At 42.2% G+C, this 15,725-nt stretch overlaps 1 protein-coding gene across 3 annotated transcripts in view; it reads left to right on the top strand.

Annotated features, from left to right (window-relative positions):
* LOC310689271 (uncharacterized protein) overlaps nucleotides 1-15,725 on the top strand; it is an 84,087-nt gene that overhangs the window by 15,890 nt on the left and 52,472 nt on the right. The window contains exon 1 of one of the 3 annotated variants that reach the window (XM_083466740.1): nucleotides 11,004-11,151. The exons of the other annotated variants lie outside the window; for them this stretch is intronic. Coding sequence (XP_083322866.1) covers nucleotides 11,019-11,151 — 133 coding nt within the window. The 5' untranslated portion in view covers nucleotides 11,004-11,018. Of the gene's footprint in view, nucleotides 1-11,003; nucleotides 11,152-15,725 lie in introns of those variants that run through there. 3 annotated transcript variants of the gene reach the window in all.

The following is a 15,725-nucleotide window of genomic DNA, read 5'->3' as shown; positions in this document are numbered from 1 at the left end:
AAGAACAGTCCTGTTTACAAACGATTCTGTTTAAGAACTCCGCAAAACCGGAAGTAGTGTCTGGGTTTGCAAACTTTACCTCGGTCTAAGAATGGATTCCGAACGGTGGAAGGGCACCGGCGGCGGGAGGCCTCATTAGGGAAAGCCTGCCTCAGTTTAAGAATAGTTTCGGTTTAAGAATGGACTTCCGGAACGGATTAAGTTTGTAAACTGAGGTACCACTGTATTTGTTTTGAAATTCCAGACATATATTTTATAGGGGAAATCTGCAATATTTTGATGGAGCTGGTTGCACTCACTGAGCGAGAGCTGGCTGTCTTGGAGGAGAAGGGGAGAAAGTGAGGGCTCTGCGACCCCCCCAAAAAAAACCCTCCAGAGGAATATGGAGCCTCCAAGGACACCCCACAGTGCAGAGGATCTTGAACGGGGCTGAGAAAGCTCCATGAAGGATCGGGGGGCGGGTTAAGATGGCAAAGGGGAGCTATGCTCCCTCCAGGACAGAAAGTCCCTGATGTGGACCTAACTGAGTGCTAGCACCCCAGAAACAAGAGCTGGCTTTGGGAGGAAGAGCCACAGGACCCCCAAAAGTACTTAAGAAAAAGGAAGCCCATCTCAAAATGGCACTACGCTGCCTGGGGGAAAACTGACTGTGGTTACTGTTGATAAGAAGAGACCTGCTTGTGAGTATGAGGGAAGTGGAAGGGGATCAAGTTGCCAGAGGGATGAGAAAGAGAGAGATGAACTTCTAAAGCCCAAACAACTGGAAAATGGAAAGGATAAGAGGTGGAAGAGAGGATTGGAAAGGCGAGAGTGGAGCGGAGGGGGGGATAAAAAGAAGGTGGCTGTGTGAGTGACTGTCTCGCTGGTGGAAAATAGCGCTAAGGGGGAAAGAAGGGGAACATCTGTGAAGCAGCCCCTTTCTCTCTCTGAAAAAGACCACCCCAGAAAACAAAGATTTCCACTCAAGAAATTTGAGGCTAAAATTGGAGTATAAAACAGACTCCAGACAAGAGTGAATGCATGGGGGAAATGTCTTCGAGGGACTGAATACCGTATTTTTCGCTCTATAAGACGCACCAGACCACAAGGCGCACCTAGTTTTTGGAGGAGGAAAACAAGAAAAAATATATTCTGAATCTCAGAAGCCAGAACAGCAAGAGGGATTGCTGTGCAGTGAAAGCAGCAATCCCTCTTGCTGTTCTGGCTTCTGGGATAGCTGCGCAGCCTGCATTCGCTCCATAAGACGCACACTTACTTTTATAGGAGGGGAAAAGTGAGTCTTATAGAGCAAAAAATACAGTAAATAGTGTGGGTGTTGAAATACAGCAAGACCTGAATGGACTATTGGACAAATGTGGATTGTGGAACTTGAGTGGACTCTGGCTTGATTCAAACCTTCAAGGGGGCAGGTAACATTAAAACTCTCCTAAGGAAAGAATAAGCCAAGAGAGGAGTAGAGGCTATAAAGGAGACAAGGCTACAGGCAAGGGGAGAGGAGGACAGAGGAAATAAGAAAAGCAGAGGGCTTAAGACTGGAGAAAGAAGGAAGAAAGAAGCTTTTTATCAGTTTTGTTGGGTGGGGGCTTAGTTTATTTTTTCCCTGCTTCCCATTTCTTGATGTCCAGAATTATATTTAAGGGTGGTGTTTTGTTTTGTTTTTGAAAACTGAAAGGAGGGGGAAGGATAGAAGGAGTGGTCTGGGAGAAAGAGACCAGAGGAGTGGGCATATCATGGCTTTTGATAATGTGTCCTGGGTTTTCCTGACAAGACGCCCTAGAATGCCATGGAGAGATGGACTGGAAAGTCCGAGGATAAGAGATCATGATGAATACGATATGATGCACATATGACTTGTAAAAATGCATTAAAATAAATAAATGATGGTGCTCAACAGTGCCACCTCCAGCACCTCTGATTCTAACACCCCTACAGCTCCCCTTGAATGGAGGGGTATCTCCTGGCTTGTCTGCAAATATTCTTCCTCCATTCCTTTTAAAAAACAATGATGAAGCTGGTCTGAACTGCCCCAGCATTTTTAAATGTAGGCTTTGCAGTGGTAAGAGAAGTAATTTCTGTCCGGATTTATGCTTTCGTTTTTGCTTCTGTCTGTTTTTGGTTGACCAAAGGGATGACTGACGTTGGAGATGGAGTGGAGTCCATGATGGGCCAAAATGAAACACATTCCAGGAAAGAGTCAGGATTTTCAAATCTCAGGTTCCCATAAATATGTCAATTAATTCCAGTCAATAAAGGCAGTGAACCCTGTAGTAGAACCTCACATCTAATTCCCTCCGTCTTTTCCCCTATCACATGTGTTCATTAGCATTGTTCGATAATTTGGGGCTCCATTTCTTCCTGAGGCTCTAATTAGTTTCTCTTTTCATTGTAGGAGGGGATGAATTGGAAAAGAAGGATGAGGGAGACCATGACAAAATCTACACAGTGGAGAATCCGTATAAATATATGGAGTGTGGCGAGAGCTTCAGCCTGAGCTCCCTTTCCACTTCCCATCAAATAAATCCCATTGGGAAGAAACCCTATCAGTGCCTGGAATGTGGAAGGGGCTTCACTCGGAACTCGCGTCTCACGGCCCATCGAAGAATTCATACAGGGGAGAAACCCTATCAGTGCTTGGACTGTGGAAAGAGATTCACTACAAGCACAAGCTTCCATCGACATCAGAGAATTCACTATGAGGATGAAGACTATCAGTGCTTGGAATGTGGAAAGAGGTTCAGATGGAAGGTCAGTCTCACTTCCCATCAAATAATTCACACAGGGGAGAATCCATATCAGTGCTTAGAGTGTGGAAAGAGCTTCAGTCAGAGGGCCCATCTCACGACCCATCAAAGAATTCATACAGGAGAGAAACCGTATCAGTGCTTGGAATGCGGAAAGAACTTTAATACGAGGCCAAACTACTATCGACATAAAAGTATTCACCGTGAGGAGAAACCATATCAGTGCTCGGAATGTGGAAAGGGCTTCAAGTGGAAGAGTAGTCTCACTTCCCATCAAAGAATTCATACAGGGGAGAACCCCTATCAATGTTTGGAATGTGGAAAGAGCTTCAGGTGGAAGGACAGCTTCACTTGCCATCAAAGAATTCATACAGGTGAAAATCCCTATCAGTGCTTGGAATGTGGAAAGAGTTTCACTGTGAAGAAAAACCTCACTTGCCATCAAAGAATTCATACAGGCAAGAAACCTTATCAGTGCTTTGGGAAGAGCTTCGGTCAGAGCTCCCATCCAATTTCCCATCAAATAACTCACAGTGTGGAGAAACCATAGCAATTGCTGTGTGGTGATGACTGCTTGGGAGAGACTATGGAAGATAGATTTGAAATTTACTGCATATTATACCTTGAGAGAAAACTATGTGAAAATAATGTATAACACCATATAAACTAGCAAATATGTATAAAAATGTACGTGCCAGAAATGTCAACAGGAGGAAGGGTCATTTTATAATATGTGGTGGTCCTGTGAAAAGGCAAAGTGTTTGGGGGGAATGATATATAATTAACTGAAAAGGATGTTTAATCTGACAGTTCCTTAAAAACCTGAGGTGTTTCTGCTAGAAGCAATGGGGACGGAGGTCGTGAGAAAGCTGACCAATTTATTTATGTAGCACCAACAGCAGCTAGAACTTTATATGCACAGAGGTGGAAAGAGGATTACCAACAAAGGAGGAATGGATTCTGAAACAGAGGGATTATGCTGAAATGGTGAAATTAACTGCCAAATTAAGAGGATATAATGAAGTTTTCAAGGAGGATTGGAGACCATTGATGGATTATCTATTAAAGTATTACCCAGACATGAAGTTGTTAGCAGGATTTGAAATATTAATGGATAGGTGAAAGAATTAACAATCCTAGAGTTTAGAAAGTAAAAACTTGTGTGCTGTAAAACAACTAATAAAATGGTGCAAAAAACAAACACCAGGAAAGGGAGGTGGGGCGTCAAGAAGAAAATTCATGGGGTAAAAAAATTACGTTCTGAAATACTTTTGGAGATTTAATAAAAAATGCTTTTTAAAAAAAACAAACCAGTTGTTATGTAGTAATTAAATTTTAAGAGACTTAGTATTTGGGTGAGGATTGCAAATGTGTTCTTGTGCTTCGTAGCCCCAGCAGAGAAGTCAGTCTTGCCTCTCAGAGCCATGGGGGGCAAGCCTGGTGCCCAATATTTCTTCACACTACGAATCCAACTCTGCAAGGTGGAAGTCACTGGCCAAGTGTTGAATGTATCAAAATCACTGAGGCCTAATTGGATCCGTAGAATGTTTGGGATCTGGTGGGCGGGGCTTGTGTGTTCTGCTCTGGAACCTGCCCCTCCCTCCAGGGAGTTCCGCTAAGAGGGACCAACAGAAGCCTCTTCGTGCTTCTTGCCCCACACAGACTTGCTTCATTCTGTTGTATTTAGTGTTGACTCATGTTAAGCTAATAGTCTGCTAGGACCCCTTGACCCTTTTCCCATATGCCACTGGCAATCCAGATGTTCCCCATCTGATATTTGTGCATCTGGTTCTTCCTGCCTAAGTGCAGAACCTGACCTTTGTCCCTATTGAAGTTCGCTTTCTTAGTTTGGGGCCAGTTCTCCAACTGGGAGATGTACTGATTCTTTTACAGGTGGTCCCTTTAGATCAGGCATAGGCAAACTCGGCCCTCCAGATGTTTTGGGACTACAATTCCTATCATTCTTGACCACTGGTCCTGTTAGCTAGGGATCATGGGAGCTGTAGTCCCAAAACATCTGGAGGGCCGAGTTTGCCTATGCCTGCTTTAGATAGTTCAAAAGATGGCTCTTATATCTGCTCTTGGTCTCCTCTTCTCCAGGCTAACCATACCCAGATCCCTCAACTATTCCTCAAGATGCTTGGTTACCAGACCGTTGAGCATCTGGGTGGCCCTACTCTGGACATGTTCCAGTTGGTCAATATTCATCTTGTATTGCCCAGAACTGGACACAGCATTCACTTTCTCTGCTGCTGCATTGGACTGTTGACTCATGCTCAGCTTATGGTCTACAAAGACCCCTGCTACTGGCAAGCCAGGTCTCCCCACCCACCCCCTAGATTTGTAATACAGCAGTTCTTATTTACTGAGGGGTGTGTGTGCAATTACTGCCCTCTCCCCTCTCTTCCACACTCTTTTCCTCTTCTGCACAATGAAGCCACCCATCTTAGCCCCAGAAGAGGGAGCACAGAAAGGGCAAGGGTGAGTGGGCAGTGTTGAATGGTCTCTTTAAATCTGAAGGTTCGTTATTGTTCCACAAGATGTGTATTTCTTTAAAGGCCAGAGCAAATAATGTGAGCTAGTTTTACAGCTGTGAAGCAGTATAGCAGGCACTGTTAAGTTGTGGTAATTAATCTGTTGGGTGTGGTATATTAAAGAGCAGCATGTAGTTCTCTCAGTACCCTGGTGGGTGGGTCATGATTATTGATATATTGTAATTTAGTATTAAAGGAGTTTTTGTTATTAAAACCTAGCAAAAGTTATTTTTGCGTTCCTTGTAATGTGTGGTCCCCCCAACATGCCTTCTGCAATGCAACTAATCTGCAAATAGCCAACAGGCAACCCCAGGACTTGCCCCCAGGCACCCAGACTGAGCCAGTTTGGACATCCAGCCCCTGGTTTCACACCATCAGCCCCATGAGACAAAGTGTGCCTCCACCTGAGGAAGAGCGCGAAGGGAGACTAGCCTTCTACCAGTTTTACCATTCTAGGACTCCGTGGCTGAGGAGAAGGGGACTTGGGAGGAGTAAAGCCACCCTATGGGGCGCCTAAGACCCCTTTGCCTGCAAGAAACTGCCTGCCTCTGAATAACCAGGCAGAAATCCAGCCGGGGAAGCAGCTCCCCTTTCTCTTTACTGTGGCAAAGTAAGCCTTGGGTACACCACCTAGAGTTCTCCCCAACTGCGCCGGGACGCAATTCTGTCTGCTCCTGATCAGTCAGGAAATACCAAAGTCTGCAGCCAAGCATATGTAGTAGAAGCAAAAAGCAGCTCTTAATCCTGGTCTTTATTGTTGCTACAAGGGTCATAGAATCATAGAGTTGGAAGAGACCACAAGGGCCATCGAGTCCAACCCCCTGCCAAGCAGGAAACACCATCAGAGCACTCCTGACATATGGTTGTCAAGCCTCTGCTTAAAGACCTCCAAAGTAGGAGACTCCACCACACTCCTTGGCAGCAAATTCCACTGTCAAACAGCTCTTACTGTCAGGAAGTTCTTCCTAATGTTTAGGTGGAATCTTCTTTCTTGTAGTTTGGATCCATTGCTCCGTGTCCGCTTCTCTGGAGCAGCAGAAAACAACCTTTCTCCCTCCTCTATGTGACATCCTTTTATATATTTGAACATGGCTATCATATCACCCCTTAACCTCCTCTTCTCCAGGCTGAACATGCCCAGCTCCCTTAGCCGTTCCTCATAAGGCATCGTTTCCAGGCCTTTGACCATTTTGGTTGCCCTCCTCTGGACACGTTCCAGTTTGTCAGTGTCCTTCTTGAACTGTGGTGCCCAGAACTGGACACAGTACTCCAGGTGAGGTCTGACCAGAGCAGAATACAGTGGCACTATTACTTCCCTTGATCTAGATGCTATGCTCCTATTGATGCAGCCCAGAATTGCATTGGCTTTTTTAGCTGCCGCGTCACACTGTTGGCTCATGTCAAGTTTGTGGTCAACCAAGACTCCTAGATCCTTTTCACATGTACTGCTCTCAAGCCAGGTGTTACCCATCTTGTATTTGTGCCTCTCATTTTTTTTGCCCAAGTGCAATACTTTACATTTCTCCCTGTTCAAATTCATCTTATTTGTTTTGGCCCAGTTCTCTAATCTGTCAAGGTCGTTTTGAAGTGTGATCCTGTCCCCTGGGGTGTTAGCCACCCCTCCCAGTTTGGGTTTGACTTGAGTGGCTAGTGAAGAAGCAGCCCCAAACAAAGGGTTACTCTTATGTTTGAGATTTATGTGGAAGCTTGCACTCCAAAATAATAATAATAATAATAATAATACCCTGCCCATCTGGATGACTGCTGGTTTGTGTCTGTGGGATGCTCTCCCCAGGGAAGTTGTACATTAAAGAAAATTCTGGGTTGAGCGACTACTCAGCAGCCCAGCTCATTGGGGTACAAGTCCCCCACTGGTCCATGTGGTCAGTAAAAGAAGGAAATTCCAGCCAAGCAATTTGGAGCAAAACAGCAGTCAGTAGACTTGGATCCTTTATTGTTGCGCAACAGGTTCAACAGCAGCGAGTGAACCCAGAGCATGGGGCAACACTGACTTTTAAAACTTCCCACCATATCCCAGAATACAGTTCGCACAGCATCATCAATACATCATCTTTACATCACTGACATGTCACAAAAGGGGAGGGGTAGACAGGGGTTACACTAGTTTAACTTTGGCAAACATGTCCAGACAAGTCCTTGGTACATATATCATATGCAGACATGTCAGCGCAAGACCCAGGTATAAGATGAGCATAGGCTAATAAGGATACCTGAAGTCTCACCACCCAAAGTACAATAAAAATCCTTTTCATGTCTGGACCCCTTGGCAAGTCTGGGGATGGGGCTAGGCTTTCCTTGGCCATCAATCAGCTCAGCAATTGTCACCTCTGGGCACTTCCTGGAGTCCCTATTTTACAAGGGCAAAATAGCGTTGGAATGGAGGAAACTGGCAAAGGAGTTGATTTTACAGTATATGATTTTTAAAGCTAGGTAACTTCCCTGAGCTGTCAAGTTGAAAGGATACATTGAGGCATAATATTTGTAACATTTAACAACTTTAAAGATGTGGGGGGGGGGGGACTGTAATTTCTGTAACATCCTTATGAATTTGAGTTTGTAATCCTTGTCAGAATACATACTTTTGAATGGATTAGGTTTTGTTACAATTGACTATTGATTTGCGAGTAGGGACCAATCCCACTATTGAAACTTACATCGGCCTGAGTTCTTGGTGTGCTTTCTTCCAGGGCTCTCCAGGTGGCCTGATCCTGCTTGCCAGATTCCTTTCTTTTTTGAATAACCTTTACGGGGCTTTATAGATAAGGATCATGGGAATAACAAGGATACAAATAAGTGGACAGTCTCTTCTCATGTCATTTGTATATCACAAAAAAGAGCAGAATAAATTTCCAGGAATATTTACAACATGTGGTTCATTATTAGCGGTCAGTGTAGCAATTCCAGGTTAATTAATTGGTTGGAACAGAAAAGGGGAAAAAACGGTAGAATTTGTTAACAGAGGACAATCAGCATCAGAGAGCCACTCCTTGTGGTTCTGCTTCCTGTAGGTCTGAGCAGGAGTCCTTTTCCCTCTTCCATTACCAATGAAGCCCTATAAAGTCTTGGTCTATTGATGAACGTTCAAGGGGTGTTCAAAGCCGAGGTAATAAATTCTGTTTCAATTTAAATTTAGAGCAACCAGATTGAGCCAAACAGAGATGCAATGGGTGAGTATTCTGGAGGCTGTGTTTTCCTCCCAAGATGCTGTAATGTGTGTATTGTTAGTTGTGCCAAAACAACAACAACAACAACAACAAAGCTCTGTGTGTTTCTTGAGGCTTTATGTTTTTCCACCCTTGAGGCTTAATGTTATAGATGTTCAGGTTGTTCTGGTTGTGGTTATTACTCTTATTCCTACATTTATTACCCAGGGCGGGTTATAACCATTTTAAAATGCCATATTAAAAAGAGCTGCAACAAATGTCATTCACAGGAATAGGATGCATGGCTCTAGTGTATTTGCTCTTGTTTTTAATGATTATAGTTTAGTAATTCTTTATTGTAGTGGTTAAGCGTAAACTGTTTAATATCTTCTGATACTTAATTATACAGTTTACTGTTATATTCTAATGGATTATTGAATATTGCTTTATTTTATATAAGTTGTTTATTTTAAAGTTATGGTTTTATTAACTTTTGGGTATTGGATCAGATTGCTATTAGGGGTGTGGTCTTTGCTGGCTATTTTGCTGTTTCTTCAGCTTGTAAACTGCCTTGGGTATAGTAACATAGAAAGGCAGTATACAAATTAAAAGTGAAAATGAAATGAAACAAAATGAATGGGGGAGGAGGAGATCTCCAAGACAGGAAACAGAGGATCCTGCCCCTGGTAGCTATTTGTGATAAAAATATATATGCCGTACGGAAATAATTGAATATAAATCTTAACTTGTCAGGCTGGCAACAGATGACCACAACGTAACTGGCTGTGTTTAACTATATGAATTCTTTATACATCATATAAACATAACTCTTTTCACATTATCTAATTGAGTAAAATAAGAATAAGAATAAATTTTATTTATACCCCGCCCTCCCTGGCCAGAGCCGGGCTCAGGGCAGCTGACACCAGTAAAATTACAGTAAAATCATAATAGGGGGGAAAAACCAATTTAAAATACAGGTTAAAATGCAATTTAAAATGCAGCCTCATTTTAAAAGTAGCCCATAGATCAAGACCATAAGGGGAGGGGAAACATAAGGGTCAGACTGAGTCCAAACCAAAGGCCAGGCGGAACAGCTCTGACTTGCAGGCCCTGCGGAAAGATGTCAAGACCAGCAGGGCCCTAGTCTCTTGGGGCAGAGCATTCCACCAAGTCGGGGCCAGTACTGAAAAGGCCCTGGCCCTAGTTGAGACCAATCTAACCTCCTTCAGGCTTGGGACCTCCAAAGTGTTCTTATTTGTGGACCTTAAGGTCCTCCGCGGGGCATACCGGGAGAGGCAGTCCCTTAGGTACGAGGGTCCTAGGCCGTGAAGGGCTTTAAAGGTCAAAACCAGCACCTTAAACCTGACCCTGTACTCCACCGGGAGCCAGTGCAGCTGGTAGAGCACTGGGTGAATGTGATCCCGCAGCGAAGACCCCGTAAGGAGTCTCACTGCGGCATTCTGCACCCGCTGGAGTTTCTGGGACAACTTCAAGGGCAGCCCCGCGTAGAGCGAGTTACAATAATCAAGCCTGGAGGTGAAGCAATTAAAGACCAACATTTAGAACAGGAAATACAAATAGATCAGTTCTTATATACGTAATGTCCAAATAGAAGTTTTTGTGTTCCACGTATTTACAAATGAATCAGTTTTTTTAAACATAATGTCCAAATAGAAACTTTTTGTGTTCCACGTATGTCTTTGCGAATACAAATGTCAAATGCAACAACTTTAAGGAGCAGTACTTGCAAAAGATGGACTTTTCTTCGTAATGTTCCACATCTGCCTTTGCAATGTATAGTATGCAGCTGCTGTTTCTAGTTACAGGTGGCAGCAATCTACAGCAAAGTGTTTTTCTCTTAAAGTGACCCCCTTGAAACCACCATATTCAAGGTAGATTTTTAAGGTTATCAATGGTATATCAAGATATTGATAGTAGCTCATAGAAAAAAACTATATTCTATTTCTGTATTTAAACCTGAGAGATGCAAAGAATAGAGCAGGAAAATAAATCTGGTTTCTTTCTGCATAAGAATCTTTTTGGCTTCTTCTACAGGTCCTTGATATGCCCAGATTACAAAGAGAGTTAAATCTTCATCTGAATGTGATGCTTGAATAAAATGTTGCACTAAAGGCGCGTCAACAACACTGTTTCTGATTCTGGAACGGTGTTCTGATACTCTAACTTTGATGGGTCTAATGGTGTGACCTACATATAAGTAACCCACAAGGACACTTAATCACATAGATTACTCGTGGAGTAGCACATGTAGCAAACGACTGTAAAGCAAATTTAAAGCCTTCTTTGTTAGAAAACTCCTCTACTTGCAGTACATATTTACATGAGGTACATGAGATTTATTTGTACATGTGTGGAACACAAAAAGCTTCTATTTAGACATAACGTATATAAGAACTGATCTGTTACACAGTTTACATGCCAACTATATCCCAGCTTTGTTATCCTGCCGATTTCCTTTAAGTAGGGAATTAAGTTGTATGAAAATCCCAACAGGGCCTTCTTCCTCTCTTCCAGGACCCTGAAGCTTGTTTTGGCTCCTCGACTCATCAGGAAGGATGAACAAGACTGATCCGGCAAAGCTAGTGAGGATGGAAGGGGGGAGATGGACGGTTGACCTGGTCAGGTTGTCTCCTGCATCGCTCCCCACAACCTCTGAGCGTTCCCTCCCAGGGACCTCCGAGAGATCTGGTGAGTCCCAGGGGAGTGGAGATGCGGATATGGCTGGATGGAGCCAGAGAGGTATTGGGGCTTCCTCAGCTTGGGGGTGGGGGGAGGCAGTCAGGCGGATGGAGATGGAGAAGGAGAGCACCTTTCCGGGCTCCTCCACCCACCTGCCTGCCTGCCTGCCTGCGCCTTTGTCATCTGCAGGCAATTTGAGCTAGGAATACATCACAGCTCTCTGACCACCGTGATGTACTAGCAGCTCAAAATGTCTAAAACCAGTGCTGTGCTCTGAATGCCCTACCAATGTCAGACAACTTACCGATCCATCGCGCAGCACTAGAAGCCACGACTCTTTAAAGTAACCTGATCCCGCTTTGCAGATTGAACGCAGATGAGATCTCCGTGTGTTGCCCCTTTTTTCCTTTTTGTATAACTTTTATTTGCTTTTTAAAACAAGGATCATAGGACTAATAAATGATACAAATATGTAGACTGAGTCTTCTTATGTCATTTGTACATCTCAAAATAGCAGAATACATTTGCAGGAATATCTATAACATGGGTAGGCAACCTAAGGCCTAGGGGCCAGATGTGGCCCAATTGCTTTCTCAATCCGGCCCACAGATTGTTTGGGAATCAGTGTGTTTTTACATGAGTAGAATGTGTCCTTTTATTTAAAATGCATCTCTGGGTTGTTTGTGGGGCATAGGAATTCATTCATCCCCCTCCAAAAAAAATTTAGTTCGGCCCCCCACAAGGTCCGAGTGACAGTGGACCGACCCCCTACTGAAAAAGTTTGCTGACCACTGATCTATAACATATGGTTCATCATTATTGGGTTCATGATTTGGTTTAAATTGAAACAAAAAACAGGGGAACAGGAGAGAACAGAGAACATTCAACATCACATAGTTGAATGCCTAGTCAGGAGCTCTTGTGGCCGTTGTGATTAGATTAAGTGTGAGTCATAGTCATTTTTCCTCTTGTGTTATCAATGAAACAATACAGAGATGGTCTCCTCGTGAACATGGGAGGGGGGGTTCAAAGTGAAGAAAGTGATTTACGTATAAATTTAAATTTAGACCAATCAGATTGAGGTAACTGCTAATGGGGAATGTGCAGGTGAAGATGTTGCTGTTTGTTTCATAGATGAGGCATGGACATTGCAGGATCCTGACCTGAGAGCTCTGCATAAGGAAGACAAGGAGGAGAATCATGGGATCATGGATCCTCTTGGTAAAACTCCCTGTTGGATCATAAGATCAATTTTGAGATTCCATACATACCTCTATGTGATGAACCTCCACTTATTTGGTGTGGGAATGTTCAGAGTGGCAGGAGAGAATCTATTGTTTATTAATATCCTTTCTAACTTGCGCTAGCAAGTTTCTTCACTTAGCAGAGTACATTCCCCTTTACACAGTTGCAAATTCGTGTGAGTTTCTTAAGACAACTAGCAATTCAATCTGGCTTGTCTAGATTGAGATATGTTCTAATATTCCTGGTAAGACCCTTTTGAATCCCTCCTAAAAGAATAAAGACACAACAGTCTTATTCAAAAGTAACAAAAAGTAGTTTTACTTATGATCAGGCCGAGCACAGTGTGATCCCTGAAGGCAGACTTAAGACTTAAAGTTACAAACATGTACAAACAGGTTTACCCCATATGGGAGATGACCTGGGGAATTGCTGTGAGAGGCAGCAGTCCAGTCCAGGTGAGGCAGGAAGCAGGCAGGACAAAAAGGGGAGGAAAGAGAAAGGCAGCAGGGTGACTTGGCCTTTTACCAGGTCTGGAAAGGTCACGCCCACCCACTAGTCACATGCAAGGAAGGATGATCCAGACCAGGAGGAACAGGAAGTTTCAACTGGCTGGACCAAACATTCTCTTGCATGTCCACTCTAGCAAAACAAGGAATGCTGTACTTGACTGCTCCCAGTGGATTACATCCCACATATGGATGGAGACCAATAGCATCTGGGATTCTAACATCCCCACCATGATCCCTGAATGGAGGGATATCAATAGTCTTCTCTGTGAATGTTCTTTGTCCATTCATGCCTTTTTAAACAATGACCAGGCTTGTCTGAACTGCTAAGGCCTTCTTAAATGTCGGCTTCAGAGTTTTTAGTGAAGTTGATGTAACTTCTGTCAGGTTTGTTGTTTTTATTTTTGCTTTTGCTTCTGCCTGTATTTGGTTGACCAAAGAGATGACTGACTTCAGAGATGGAGTGGATTCCATGATTGAGCCAAACAAAATCTATCCCAGATACAGTGGTACCTCGGGTTAAGTACTTAATTCGTTCCAGAGGTCCGTTCTTAACCTGAAACTGCTCTTAACCTGAGGTACCACTTCAGCTAATGGGGCCTCCTGCTGCTGCTGGGCCGCCAGAGCACGATTTCTGTTCTCATCCTGAAGCAAAGTTCTTCTTTTTTAAAAAAATAATAATAATTTTTACTAATTTTAAAACAAAATAATTATCATATATTCTACAAAATTTCACCTCTTATACAATATTTTTGGACTTCCATCAGCACCTCTGGTGATATCCCATTTTTATAATTTCTTCTGCATTTCTTAAATTCATGTTGCCTTTAATTATCATAACTAACATCATCCTTTTCGTTCAATAATGCAATAATTCAAATTATTCCCCTTACAAACTTCCTGTAAACCTACAAATGTAATCTGGTCATCACAATTACTTTTCAAATAGTCCGTAAATTTTCGCCAATCTTCTGTGAATCTCTGGTCCCGCCGGTTTTGAATTCTTCCCGTTAGTTTATCTTGTTCTGCATAGTCCATCAATTTCATCCTCCAATCTTCTTTTGTCAGTAGTTCTTCTTGCTTTCATTTTTGTGCCAATAATATTCTTGCTGCCGTCATTGCATACAAAAACAGCTTACAATCATTTCTATTTATATCATCCCCGACAATGCCTAGTAAACATGCTTCTGGTTTTTTAATGAACGTATATTTCAACATTTTTTTCATCTCGTTATATATCATTTTCCAGAAGTTTTTCACCTTTTTACATTCCCACCACATGTGATAAAAAGTTCCTTCTTTTTCTTTACATTTCCAACATTTATTGCTTACTTTATACATTTTAGCCAGTTTGACAGGTGTAATATACCATCTATAAAACATTTTCATCACATTTTCTTTTAAGGCATTGCATGCAGTAAATTTTAAACCCTCCTTCCATAATTTTCCCCAAGCATTCAGCTGTATATTGTACCTGAAGTCTTTAGCCCAATGAATCATAATCGACTTAAGCTCCTCATCCTTCAAATGCCATTCAAGCAGCAGTTTATACATTTTAGACAAAATTTTATACTTATTACTTAATATCTCAACTTATTTTCATCAAATCCTATTTCTTTGAAGTCCTGTTTAAACATTTCATTGACCTGACGATAGTGTAGCCAATCTCTTACATATTCCTTAACTTCTTCATATGGTTTCCTCTTCCATTTACTTCCTTCTTTTTGTATTAATCTCTCATCAGTTATCCAGTTTCCTTGCATATTGATCTTTTTCACACTCATGACTTCTAATGGAGATAACCAGTGTGGTGTTTTTTGTTCCAATAGGTTTTTATACCTATCCCATATTTCTATTAGAGATCTTCGAAATATGTGGTTTCCAAATCCTTTATGGACTTTTGCTTTATTATACCATAGATATGCGTGCCAACCAAATCTATTATCATAACCTTCTATGTCTAACAAATCTGTATCTTCTAATACCATTCATTCCTTTAACAGAGACAAGATGCTTCATAATACAATTTCAAATCTGGCAGGGCGAAGTCTCCTCATTCTTTAGCATCTGTTAAAAACTTATACTGTATTCTCGGCTTCTTCCCCAGATATATCTTGAAATTGTTTTTTGCCATCCTTTAAAAATTGTTGCCCCTTTGATTATTGGAATTGACTGAAACAAAAATAACATCTTTGGTAGCACATTCATTTTGATAGCAGAAACCCTTCCCCAAAATGACAATTTCACCCTTCCCCATATTTCCACATCTCTTTTAAATTCCATTCCACACTGGTATATAATTATTTTGGAAAAGATCAATGTTTTTAGTAGTTAACCAAATTCCTAAATATTTAACTTTTTTAACCGCTTCTATACCAATTTGTTTCTGCAGCACTTCCACCAGGTCCTGTTTCATATTTTTAACAATCATTTTAGTTTTCTTTTTGTTCAATTAAAAACCTGCCACTTGCCCAAACTGTTCTATCTCTTCTAATACTTCTTTAGCACTTGTAGCTGGATTTTCTAATGTTAGTACCAAGTCATCGGCAAAGGCTTTCACTTTATACTCATTCCGACCGACTGAAATTCCCGTCATGCCTCCCACTGCCACCATGCCGCTACCGCATGATCCCTGTTCTCATCCTGAAGCAAAGTTCTTAACCCGAGGTACTATTTCTGGGTTAGCGGAGTCTGTAACCTGAAGCGTATGTAACCTGAAGCGTATGTAACCTGAGGTACTACTGTAAAAGCCAAGCAATAAGTCAGTTAATTGTTGTTGAGTCTCAGCTTCAGGATTTGTCCGCCGAGTGAGCACTTAAGAATGGATAGGTT

Source organism: Podarcis liolepis (assembly GCF_965112155.1).
Source record: "Podarcis liolepis genome assembly, chromosome: 12".
In the NCBI taxonomy this organism is placed as follows: domain Eukaryota; kingdom Metazoa; phylum Chordata; class Lepidosauria; order Squamata; family Lacertidae; genus Podarcis; species Podarcis liolepis.
The sequence above is the reverse complement of the archived record's forward strand: the minus strand, read 5'-3'. Positions and strand labels throughout refer to the sequence as shown.